This window comes from Aricia agestis, chromosome 2 (assembly GCF_905147365.1).
Source record: "Aricia agestis chromosome 2, ilAriAges1.1, whole genome shotgun sequence".
Taxonomy (NCBI): Eukaryota; Metazoa; Arthropoda; class Insecta; order Lepidoptera; family Lycaenidae; genus Aricia; species Aricia agestis.
In genome coordinates, this window is record NC_056407.1 from 14,167,449 (window position 1) to 14,180,682 (window position 13,234).

General features: G+C 38.3%; 1 protein-coding gene across 4 annotated transcripts in view; it reads right to left on the reverse strand.

Moving 5' to 3' along the window:
- LOC121736953 (protein peste-like) overlaps window positions 1–13,234 on the reverse strand; it is an 88,725-nt gene that overhangs the window by 22,922 nt on the left and 52,569 nt on the right. For all 4 annotated transcript variants that reach the window (XM_042128440.1, XM_042128434.1, XM_042128444.1 and 1 more), the window contains exons 3-4: window positions 9,028–9,166; window positions 5,308–5,468 (exon numbers count right to left, since the gene is read on the reverse strand). In XM_042128440.1, coding sequence (XP_041984374.1) covers window positions 5,308–5,468; window positions 9,028–9,166 — 300 coding nt within the window. The remainder of the gene's footprint in view (window positions 1–5,307; window positions 5,469–9,027; window positions 9,167–13,234) is intronic.

Consider the following 13,234-nt stretch of genomic DNA (forward strand, 5'->3'; position numbering starts at 1 on the left):
AACATCGGTTTACGGTTAGTTAAAAACAAAAAAAAGTGGCTTCGAAAGTTAAACGGGTATACCAAACATCTTCGCGTCATCGATAGTGTGATGTAGGTGCCCAACAGTGACATCTCTTGTCGATTAGAGTGCATTAACAACTATATGAAACTGTTCGTGCAAGCTATATCGCGATGTAGACGGCCAGCAGCGACATCTATTATTATCAAGAGGAAAAAATACCGAAAAATCGCGTTTGTTGTATGAGAGCCCCCCCGAAATATTAAATTAATTTTGTTTTTAGTATTTATTGCTATAGCGGCAACAGAAATACATAATCGATGAAAATTTCAACTCTCTAGTTCTTCCGTTCTTGAGATGCATCCTAGAGACAGATAGACATATAGACAGACGGACAGACGGACAGCGGACAGACATCGAAGTCTCAGTAATAGGCTCCCGTTTTTACCCTATGGGTACTGAACCCTAAAAAATGAACTTAATAAAAGAAAAAACAACTTAAACCAGCTTACAAAAAGAAATGAAATCCCACCAAAAACATTTTCATGTAAAAATGTTGCCAAGATGAGAACATAATAATTTTATAGTTCGTCGTATCAAAAAGTAGTGAGATATCATGTAGAGCCGAGTTTCTTACATACTCAGCCCTTAATCTAAAAACCTTAATTTTACACTAAAGCGCGGCAAAATATTTGATAATCCATACTAATATTATAAATGCCAAAGTATCTCTGTCTGTCTGTCTGTCTGTCTGTCTCGCTTTCACGCCAAAACTACTGAACCGATTGCAATGAAATTTTGTACACAGTTATTCTAGAGTCTGAGAAAGGACATAGGCTACATTTTGATGTGGGAAAATATCATATTTCCATGAAAATATCGATGCAAATGAATTCGCATTGCGCGTGGCCAGCGCTCATCCCGGGGGTCCTGGGTTCGAGTCCCGCAGGCGGAACAAAAAGTTTTCAATGTTCCTGGGTCTTGGATGTGTATTAAAATAAAATTTCATAAATCTTAAACATATTTTATGTATGATATTATAAAAAATCCAGAAATATATCGATGCAATGAACATTTTAGTTATAATACGATTCAACAGATGGCGTTTTATTTTTTACTTCATTGTAACATAGAACTAATCATAGGTACTTATTAGTTATTATGTTTTTGTTTATAGTTTTTAATACGTTAGAATATTATGTTTAATAATATTATCACTTGGTATAATAATAATCAATATATCTTATCTTATAGAACTCCTGCATTTCTAATATATGTGACAAGTTGACAACAGAAGGCGCTCTAAAATAAAGGAGTTCAAGTGTACCGGCGTGTTGGCCTATATTCCATCCAGAAAATATGTCAATGCAATCAACATTTCAATTCTAATATATGAAAACAGATGGCGTTTTATTTTTTACTTAAACATATTTTATGTATAATATTATAAAAAATCCAGAAATATATCGATGCAATGAACATTTTAGTTCTAATACGATTCAACAGATGGCGTTTTATTTTTTACTTCATTGTAACATAGAACTAATCATACTTATTAGTTATTATGTTTTTGTTTATAGTTTTTAAAACGTTAGAATATTATGTTTGATAATATTATCACTTGGTATAATAATAATCAATCTATCTTATCTTATAGAACTCCTGCATTTCTAATATATGTGACAAGTTGACAAAAGAAGGCGCTCTAAAATAAAGGAGTTCAAGTGTACCGTGTTGGCCTATATTCCATCCAGAAAATATGTCAATGCAATCAACATTTCAATTCTAATATATGAAAACAGATGGCGTTTTATTTTTTACTTAAATATATTTTATGTATAATATTATAAAAAATCCAGAAATATATCGATGCAATGAACATTTTAGTTCTAATACGATTCAACAGATGGCGTTTTATTTTTTACTTCATTGTAACATAGAACTAATCATACTTATTAGTTACTAGCTGTTGCCCGCGACTTCGTCCGCGTGGACTTCAGTTTATAAAGCGCGATGTCAACAAAATTGATGTCAAAAGCTTTTATAAAAAAACCCTGGTACCCCTTAAATCAATACAGCTGTGCAGTGTGCACACAATAAGTATTTCATTTTTTTATATTAAACTTTATATTTTATGACAAATTTTAAAGCTTATTTAGCCCCCCAATTACACAACTTTACCCATAAACTATTTATCATTGATTGGTTTAAGGTTACGTCACTGCACAGATAAAGTACTGAGTTATTTAATACCGTAGAATAGATATAACAATCGAAAAAAATCGAAACTTAAATGTAAGATGATACCACCTATTATAGAAAGACTTTTGAGCAAGCGTCAGCGCGATGTAGAAGACGCACGGCGCCATCTATTATGAATTTTTGGAACTAACTTAATTTGAACAAATTTACGCATTTTCACCCCCTGACAACCCTTTTTTCCAGTAAAAAAGTAGCCTATGTCCTTTCTCAGGCTTTAGACTATCTGTATACAAAATTTCATTACAATCGGTTTGGTAGTTTTGGCGTTAGGCGTGAAAGCGAGACTGACAGACAGACAGAGATACTTTCGCATTTATAATATTAGTTCTATACTAATGTGTGCACACTGCACAGCTGTTTTTGGGTATTTTGATTAATTAAGGGCCGCGCTACACCGGAATAGCAGTGGCGAGGCGAGCACTTTCAGCGCTGCCAATCCGGTGTAGCGCGCCCCTAAAAGGGGTACCACTTACCAGGGTTTTAAAAAGTTTTTAAATTTGACACAAATTTTGTTGACACCGCGCGCTATAAACTAAAGTCCACGCGGACGAAGTCGCGGGCAACAGCTAGTAATATTATAATGTGTCAGCCGCACGAGAAGAATCTAAAAACTCTACACATTAGCCAAAATCGGTGGCTTGGCCATTTTGTTATTCGTCAGGGCTTTGAATTTAATGATATTATAACGTAACTAATGATAAATGGCCAGGCCACCGATTTTAACTAATGTGTAGAGTTTTTAGATTCTCCTCGTGCGGGTGACACATTATAATATTATTATCAAATATTTTGCCGCGCTTTAGTGTAAAATTAAGGTTTTTAGATTAAGGGCTGAGTATGTAAGGTTAGAAGCTTTGCTCTACATGATACGAGTATCTCACTACTTTTTGATACGACGAACTATAAAATTATTATGTTCTCATCTTGGCAACATTTTTACATGAAAATGTTTTTGGTGGGATCTACATTAGCGGTCCCCCGACACACCTTGACAACAATTATGGTCTAAAATATCACTTTAATACACTAATTGGGAATTATTTAAACTTAAAGTCAGTAAATAAAATATATTATTTAATTACTTTTTAAAGTTGTTTGGCGGGGTTTTTTTAAAATTTCTTAATTTAATTTTATTTTATGCTTTTTAAATTTGTGTTGGTTATAATAATTTCTATCAACAGGATCATATTATATCCCAATGAATACCATCTAGGAATGTCCTTTTGGATGAGTCCGTCAATATAAGTCCAAACATGAAACCTCTTCTTTGGGTTCATATAGAGCTTGGCTCCCATAGAATCCAGGTGATGTTGCAGCAGCAGCATCCAAAAATTTATTGGTTATCTACGTCTCACTAGTTGTCGCAATTAAAATGAGCCCAAACACGAAACCATTGCTCTAAGTTGGTGAGGAGTTGGGTATCCTATTGATTACCAGGTGATGCTGCAGCTCCAGGTCAACTTTCCATTAATCACGCGTCACGAACACGTCACGAAACAAAAACAAAAAGTCACGAACTAGAATGCAATAAATCCCACCAAACGATCTAATCGCTAATAAACGAAGTTGCTAATCGGCCCTTCACGAACCAGATGAACCGCGATTTTTCAGCACGGAGCAGGCTGATGATGATGAACTATAGCTAAGAACACTCTCAATTAAGTCAGATTTCAAACAAAAAAAACTAGATCAAAATCGGTCCACCCGTTTGGATGCTACGATGCCACAGACAGACAGACAGACAGACAGACAGACAGACAGACAGACAGACAGACCGACAGACAGACACGTCAAACTTATAACACCCCTCTTTTTTGTCGGGGGTTAAAAATGTTGGCGCAATGAAGTAACTCGAGCGGCCAAAGTTACTTGTTTATAATAATAATTCTAAAATAACAATGATTCCAAACCTAGAGCGTTCGGCGTGTGCGAGCTGATAAATGTTTTTTTTTTAATGAAATAAGGCGGCAAACGAGCAAACGGGTCACCTGATGGAAAGCAACTTCCGTCGCCCATGGACACTCGCAGCATCAGAAGAGCTGCATGTGCGTTGCCAGCCTTTTAAGTGGGAATAGGGTAATAGGGGAGGGTAGGGAAGGGAAGGGAATAGGGGAGGGTAGGAAAGGGAATAGGGTAGGGGATTGGGCCTCCGGTAAACTCACTCACTCGGCGAAACACAGCGCAAGCGCTGTTTCACGCCGGTTTTCTGTGAGAACGTGGTATTTATCCGGTCGAGCCGGCCCATTCGTGCCGAAGCATGGCTCTCCCACGTATAAAATGTGCGATCATCTTTAGTGTCCCGGGACAAGACTTGGAGAATTTCTCCCATAAATAGGTACCCATATTTTTTACGTGGGAGAGCCATGCTTCGGCACGAATGGACCGGCTCGACCGGAGAAATACCACGTTCTCACAGAAAACCGGCGTGAAACAGCGCTTGCGCTGTGTTTCCCCGAGTGAGTGAGTTTACCGGAGGCCCAATCCTCTACCCTATTCCCTTCCCTACCCTATTCCCTTCCCTTCCCATACCTACCCTCCCCTATTAACCTATTCCCTCTAAAAAGGCCGGCAATGCACCTGCAGCTCTTCTGATGGTGGGAGAGCCATGCTTCGGCACGAATGGGCCGGCTCGACCGGAGAAATACCACGTTCTCACAGAAAACCGGCCTGAAACAGCGCTTGCGCTGTGTTTCCCCGAGTGAGTGAGTTTACCGGAGGCCCAATCCTCTACCCTATTCCCTTCCCTACCCTATTCCCTTCCCTTCCCATACCTACCCTCCCCTATTAACCTATTCCCTCTAAAAAGGCCGGCAATGCACCTGCTGCTTCTGATGCTGCGAGTGTCCATGGGCGACGGAAGTTGCTATCCATCAGGTGACCCGTTTGCTCGTTTGCCCCCTTATTTCATAAAAAAAGTATCCTACGTCCTTTCCTGGGACTCAAAGTATCTTCATACCCAGCAAAATAGGTTCAGCCGTTTGGGCGGGAAGAAGTAACAGACGGACACACTTCCACCTTTATAATATTATGTAAGTATGTACTTACAGCAGCAATAACATTGAGTATGGTGATGTTGTCTTGGAGGCTGGCCTCGCTGGTGTCCTCGTCGAATTGCCAGGTCCTCTGGGTGCGGTAGGCGATGGTGCCGTTGTTGGGGTACACCGACACGTTCACGTGACGTCGGTACTCCCGAAACCGGTATGGTCCTGAAATATGAGGTATTCATTTAATGTGGGAGGTAAGTTTTTTAAGGCTCGCGCTCATTTGGGACGATTGAGATGATTGCTATAGTCTATAGACACACGACGAAGATGCGGACACCAATGCGTTGCTACTACGGCAAAATATACTAAAGTTAGAAAAATTTAAGATATAAGGAAAAATGTATACAGTGTGTAACAAAAATATGTGATAATACTTTAGGGTGTGTACGTGTTCCTTGTAGAGAGTTCACTGTGAAAGTACCACCGCTGAATGACGAATTTTTTTTTCACTTTTGTATGGGCAAGGGCCCGAGCGTCACGAGTTTCCCCATACAAAAGTGAAAAAAAAAATTGGTCTTTCAGCGCTGATACTTTCACAGTGAACTCTCTACAAGAAACACATACACACCCTAAAGTATTATCACTTATTTTTCTTACACCCTGTATACTTAAACCGTATTTAATGGGAGCCATGTGAAAAATCCGTTCTGCGCGAATTTGGCTATTATTTGCTGTACAGTATCCGAGTTAGCCATATTTTAAAGCTAAGCCCCCTTGATAAAAATTTAACTCCATATTTACGCTCATCCACGTAGATATTGTACCTAAATCAATTAGTGTCATTTTGAACTTATCAGACAAAATATGAAGTTGCATATTTTGAGTTCCATAGATTAGCGTAAGGACGCGTTCAGACGTGAGTTATCTGCGCGTTTTCTGCGTGCGCGGATTCAGCTCGCGTTTCCCAAACGCTTCATCAGACAACGCGCACAACTAAACGTGCCGTAATATTCTCGGTTAAAATTGTATGTTGTGGTTTTCTTAATTTTTTTGTCTAGTTAATTATTTCTTCGGATAAGAAACTATTCAAGGAATCTGTAATTTAAATGTACGTAGGAGTATATCTTTAGTAAATAGTAATAGATTTTAATAGGCTCACTAATGTAAGCCATACACGCTACGGTCCACCGGAGCGGTCACCTGTACAGGAAGGTATGCGCAGGTCTCAGTCGAAAAAATTGTGCGCCGGTCGCGTGCTCAGGTCTAAAAATTGCAAAAGTAGCAGTATTATATATTTAGTATTTACACTTTCCGGGACAAAAAGTATCCCTTTTCCATTCCCAAGACTCAAAGTATCTCCATGCCAAATTTCTACCAAATACCACGTACATTCCAGTATCCCACACACATTCCGGTCTACCACCGCAGGCATACCTGCACAGGTCGACCTCTCCAATAAACTGCAGCATATATGGCAGCCATTAGCTTTCTTTGGGGTGGATGAAGAATAGACCAGACCAGACCAGAGAGAGATTATAAGACGTTGGACAGTTTACAAAATGTTGTCAGATTCCGGAACAAGAATGCGTAATAAGGGACTGTAAGGTCGGTACTTTTCCAATGTCAGCTCCAGGTCAAACGGCGGCCCTTCAATAAATTTTGTACGGTATGAAATGACTTTATACTTAAAAAAACCGGCCAAGTGCGACTTGAACTCGCCCATGAAGGGTTTCGCAGCAGCAATAAGGTTTATTTCTATAAAATTAAAAGGTTTTTGATTTATTTTTATATTTCAGTTGATTATCAAATCAACTGAAATATAAAAATAAATCAGAATTTCATCAGAAAGTTCAATTAAGGTTTACCATTTATGACGTATAAAAAAACTACTTGCTAGATCTCGTTCAAACCAATTACTTTCGTTGGTAGTTTTTGTATTTTTTTAGAATTATAATGAACTACTACTTTAGAAGTTAGACACACACATTTTATCACTTTGGAAGAGTCTCTCTCGCAAACTATTCAGGTAGAAAAAAATGATGTTAATGTTAAAAACCTCAATATGATTTTTGAAGACCTATCCATAGATACGCATATCCACACGCACCCACACGCATAGGTTTGAAAATTTTTTTTTGTTTCAGTTGTACTACCTATGGGGACCCCTAAAATTTTTAATGATTTTTCCATTTTTGTATCAAAATCTTAATGCGGTTTATAGACTACATCTACTTACCAAGTTTCAATAGTATAGCTCTTATAGTTTCAGACAAAAGTCGCTGTGGCATACGGACGTACAGACAAACAGACAGACAGACACACAGACATGACGAATCTATAATGGGTTCCGTTTTTTGCCATTTGGCAACGGAACCATAAAAAAACATACTTAGTATCGCGACCACAGAATATAATATACTAGCTGTTGCCCGCGACTTCGTCCGCGTGGACTTCAGTTTATAGCGCGCGATGTCAACAAAATTGGTGTCAAAAGCTTTTATAAAAAAAACCCTGGTATCCCTTAAATCAAAACAGCTGTGCAGTGTGCACATAATATTTCATTTTTTTAAATTAAACTTTATATATTATGCCAAATTTTAAAGCTTATTTAGCCCCCCAATTACACAACTTTACCCATAAACTATTTATCATTGATAGGTTTAAGGTTACGTCACTGTATATAATATAAAGTACTGACTTATTAAATAATGTAAATAAGAAATAACAATCGAAAAAAAATCGAAATTTAAATATATAATGATACCACCTCTTATAGAAAGATGTTGGGCAAGCGTTAGCGCGATGTAAGAGACGCACGGCGCCATCTAGTATGAATTTTTGGAACTAACTTAATTTGAACAAATTTTCGTATTTTCACCCCCTTACAACCCTTTTTTCCAGTAAAAAATTTGCCTATGTCCTTTCTCAGGCTTTAGACTATCTGTATACAAAATTTCATTACAATCGGTTCGGTAGTTTTGGCGTGAAAGCGAGACAGACAGACAGACAGAGATACTTTCGCATTTATAATATTAGTATAGATTAGTAGTACCAAACGCGACTGACGTTGAATCCCCCGTCTGCAATACGGCTGACGGTGATTTTTAGAGTTCCGTACCCAAAGGGTAAAAACGGGACCCTATTACTGAGACTTTGATGTCTGTCCGTCTGTCTGTTCGTCCGTCCGTCCGTGCGTCCGTCCGTCCGTCTGTGTGTCTCCAGGCTGTATCTCAAGAACCGCTATAGCTAGACTTCTGAAAGTCAGTTTGTGTATATCTTTAAATACTAAAAACAAGATAAAATTAATATTTAAGGGGGGCTCCCATACAAATGAAATAACAATGTAAATTGTTTAATTTTATTTACGCTACGTTTATTAATCTCAAAATTTTCCATTTTCAACTGCATTAAATACGGAAACCCATTTATTTTTAAAACCCACGTCTTGAATTGCAGCATAAGGAAAAGGCAGCACTGAACGCAATTTTTTAATTTCTTATTTTTCTTTCCCATATATTATTATTTATTATACAAATTAAACGCAAAGTCGTTCACCGTTCTTTTAAAAAACTTTAAAGGATGTCTATAAAGGTGATAATAACAATATTAAGTATATAAAATTAAGATTAATGTAAAGTGCGTGTGGCAAAAAGTGTTGTAAAAAACTTCATTTTTATTTCGTTTGAAATTTTTTAAGTAAAAAATTTACGTTAATAATGGTTCTTTTTTTTTTCTTGTCCGATGTTTTTTTCTGGCTGGCTGGCAATTGATACTTGCATACCTACTTCCGCCAAGATAGGTTTCTGGTGGGGGAAGTCGTCGGGGTTGGTCCAGTTAAACAGGTAGATCTCCAGGTAGAGTGGCACGTCCGGCGCCACCCACTCCCTGTACGAACGCGACGACGGGCTCAGTGCCAGTTGCTGAAATATAAGCTATGTATTAGTTACGAAAATATTAGGTTCTATGACAGTTTTGACATGGTGTGTGCGCAATATGGAGGACACGCCATTTTTCTTAATCTCAAAGACAGTAGGGTTATAGAGATCAGGATTAGAATAAGGACAGATAAGACAGAACTCATTGATCACCAACAGTACATTTCCATATTATGTTGATTCGACGCATAGATTATCCACATTATTACTGTCGGAAAATTAGGTATCAGCTTGCATTTTTAAGTTACTTACTAGGGTTGTTGAGGAAGTGATTATGAGGAAGAGGAGGAGGAATTTTCACGCGCAAATTTAGAGGATGCGGATGAGGAAGAGGATATTTTTTGAGGAAGAGGATGCGGATGAGGAAGCGGAAGAGGAAGCGGATGAGGAAGAGGATGATAGGAAATTATAAATACTAGCGGACCCAACCCAAAAGTCTTTGTCCTGTCTGTACATAACTAGGTACATACTACATAGGTACATTACACAAAAATTAATTAAAAGGGCATTTTCCAGTGGACCAAACTATGAATCTAAACCATTCTCAAAACATACACAATAAAGAATCATCAAAATCGGTCCATCAATTAAGGAGGAGTTCAGTAACTAGTCTAAGAAAATTAGTTTCAAAATCGACGATCAGACCGAATAATTCGTGTACTTTTGAAAGTTGGTACAGTTGTTCCTAATGGTGTCCAGATGAATATATACTAAAAGTCCCCGAGAGTGGGACAAGAGCCGACGGTGGGGGAGGGGGGGACAGGTATCTTTTTCAATGTTTTTGCTTGTGACTCGAAAATTATTTAAAATATCTCTTTAGTGACTTCTACATTAATTATCTACATTAAATTTACTATAAATTACGTCCAAACATTTTTACTGTACGATCATTACTTTAGTAAATACAGAGTATCAAAAGGGTACGCTCGCACTGTTTTTCCATACAAACGTATTCCCCAATTAACTCCCTGGACAATGCGCTTAGACAAATGATTTTTATACAATACTATGATCTGTTAAAGCTACGTTAGATTTTTTCTAAATTTACTAATAAATAAAAAATAATACGACCCTTAAAAATTGCAAAAAAAAATGAATGCCCCGTACCCCGCCAATCGACCGACCAAAAATAAATTTGAAAGATGTTTACGATAAAATAAAAACTAGACTCATTCTTCCTGAAGATATTAAAAAGAATAAATTTAGATAGGATCAACTTTGAAGGAGGAATCACGGGAATACGTTACCTCGATTAACTGTACCTAGAGTAAATCGGCGTAACGTAGTCCCCTGATTCCTCCTTCAAAATAGAGTCTATTATATATATATATATATATATATATATATATATATATTTATATATATCTAATTTTATTTATTTATTATTATTTTCAGAAAGAGCCTTCTCCCCCTCCCCCACTGCCGGCTCTTGTCCCACCCTCGGAGACTTTTATTATATATTCATCTGGACACCTTTAGGAACAACTGTACCAACATTCAAAACTACACGAATTATTCGGTCTGAGTTTCTTAATTTTCCCAGGCTAAACATACACAACAACGCACACAAAAAAAAGATGAGTGAATGATATAATTCTCTGGCTCTGGCGTGTGCGTTGCCATGATTGGATACGCGACGCGCATGCGCAGTGAAATTCCTCATAAATTCCTCATAAATTTTGAGGAAGCGATAGCGGAAGAGGATTTTTTTATTTTTATTTATGAGGATGCGGTAACGGTTGAGGAACCCAAAATATTGCGGAACTTCCTCATTATGAGGAAGCGGAAGAGGAATCCTCAGCAACCCTATTACTTACCTACTGATTAGGTGCTTAAGAGTTTCTAGAGCTTACCAAAGAAATGTTCCTGAAAACAACTGTAAAACCCTTCTGAGAGCACGCCAGGTTACCGGATACACAATAAGGGCCCACGCCTTAGGTCATAACTAAAGAGACCAAGGCACTATTGTATGCATGGGCGTACCCAGGTTCTGGGCCAAGGGGGGGCAAATTACCCAGGTTCTGGTGCCAGGGGGGGGCAAATCACCCAGGTTCTGGGCCAGGGGGGGGGGGTCAAATCAGATTTTTCATAAGCTAGGTGTTTATAAAGAATAAAAAATTAATAATTTTTAGTTGTAGAAATATTGTATTACAAACAAATGGCAAAAATTCGTTCTTAATTTTTAATTTTTATAGATAAAAGTACTAGATAATATACTTAGTAGGAACGTCAACATGATCCAAGGGGGGGGCGGCTGCCCCCCCTTGCCCCCCCCCCCCCCCCTCGGTACGCCCATGATTGTATGTATACGCTCTGCCCTCTCGCCCCTCTGGCATCTCATGTTGCGATCCAGGAGGTAATAAGAAACATCTCGTTTGCCAATTTGAAACGATTTCTGCCAATGGATTTAAGGCTTTCAACGGAATCACAAGTGACTATAATGATCCATTTAATACTTCTAAGGGTAAGAGCAATTAAAGCATAAAAACTTGAAAGGTGTCAAGGGACACCCGGATGGAACGAAGTTGCTTTCTATGAGAGACAGAGAGAGACAGACAGTGAAACACGCGCACGCCGCACGGCTTACAACTGTAGCAAAAAATGTCGTTGCAACTTTTGGTCTTTATTTTTTCCGTCTAGACCCCTTTCGCAACGCGCGATAAGGAACTTCGTTCCAATAATAAATCATCTACTAGGTAAAGAAAGTTAAAAAAATAATTGTCATTAAAAATATCTAAGAGTGAGTTTACGACAAACGCAAGCTCGGCCATAATATTTTATAGAATGATTTTTTTCAGAGTACGACAATTAAGGTTTTGAATTTATTTCTATAATTTTTCCTGCCCAAACGTCTTTACGTATGCAGTAGATCAAAATATGCATAGGTATTTTCTTGATTTTACCACAATTTCTTATCCAACTGACAAACGTGGTAGAGCCATCCTTCGGCACGAATGGGCCGGCTCGAACGGAGAAATACCACGGGCTCCCAGAAAACTGGCGTGAAACAGCGCTTGCGATGTGTTTCGCCGAGTGAGTGAGTTTACCGGAGGCCCAATCCCCTACGTTATTCCCTTCCCTACCCTTCCTTACCCTCACCTATTCCCTCTTAAAAGGCCGGCAACGCACATGCAGCTATTCTGATGTTGCGACTTGCAAGTGTTCATGGGCGACGGAAGTTGCTTTCCATCAGGTGACCCGTTTGCTCGTTTGCCCCCTTATTTCATAAAAAATGAAGGTTCTAAAATTGCCATAACCTTGACCTACGAGGTGCAATCATTTTCATGCCGAATTCGTACTTGACGAAATGATTCGCGGTTTAACTGAGGTTAATCTGCCGGCGTAGTGAGGATCAATAAGCAATCAATAGCGCTAATAGCTGCCAACTGGCCAAGACAACAAGATACACAAGGCTACGGACTGCATAGTAAGCATTTGGATACATGGTCAAGTCAAGTCCGATACTAATTAGATACAAATAGGATTGGGATGCAGGTAATTGAGGAAACCTACATCTGAAAGCTGTACCACAGAATAGATAATAGTACAAGTAGCTGGACGCTGATTCTTCTATTTTTAACCGAGTCCCAAATAGGGTTGTTGAGGAAGTGATTATGAGGAAGAGGAGGAGGAAGAGGAATTGTCACGCGCAAATTTAGGGGATGCGGATGAGGAAGAGGATGTTTTTTTGAGGAAGTGGATGAGGATGAGGAAGTGGAAGAGGAAGTACGTCCATATAGTACAGCGTTTGTGGGTGATTACGCCCCCTTGTGCCCACAAGGCTCAAGGTCTTAAAGTGGGACTCAAAAAAAAGACGGGTTACACTCCGGGAGTGGCGGCAGAAGTGAAAACTTTATTATTAACGTTGTGCATTATTTTTTTAACCCATTTTTTATGAAAATCGATTTAAAAAAAAAAGATTTTTTTAATTAATCGAAACCCTTAAAATCGATTAAATTTTTAACCCGTTTTTTATTAAAATCGATTTTTTTAATTAATCGAAACCCTTACAATCGATTCAATTTTTAACCCATTTTTTATGAAAATCAATTA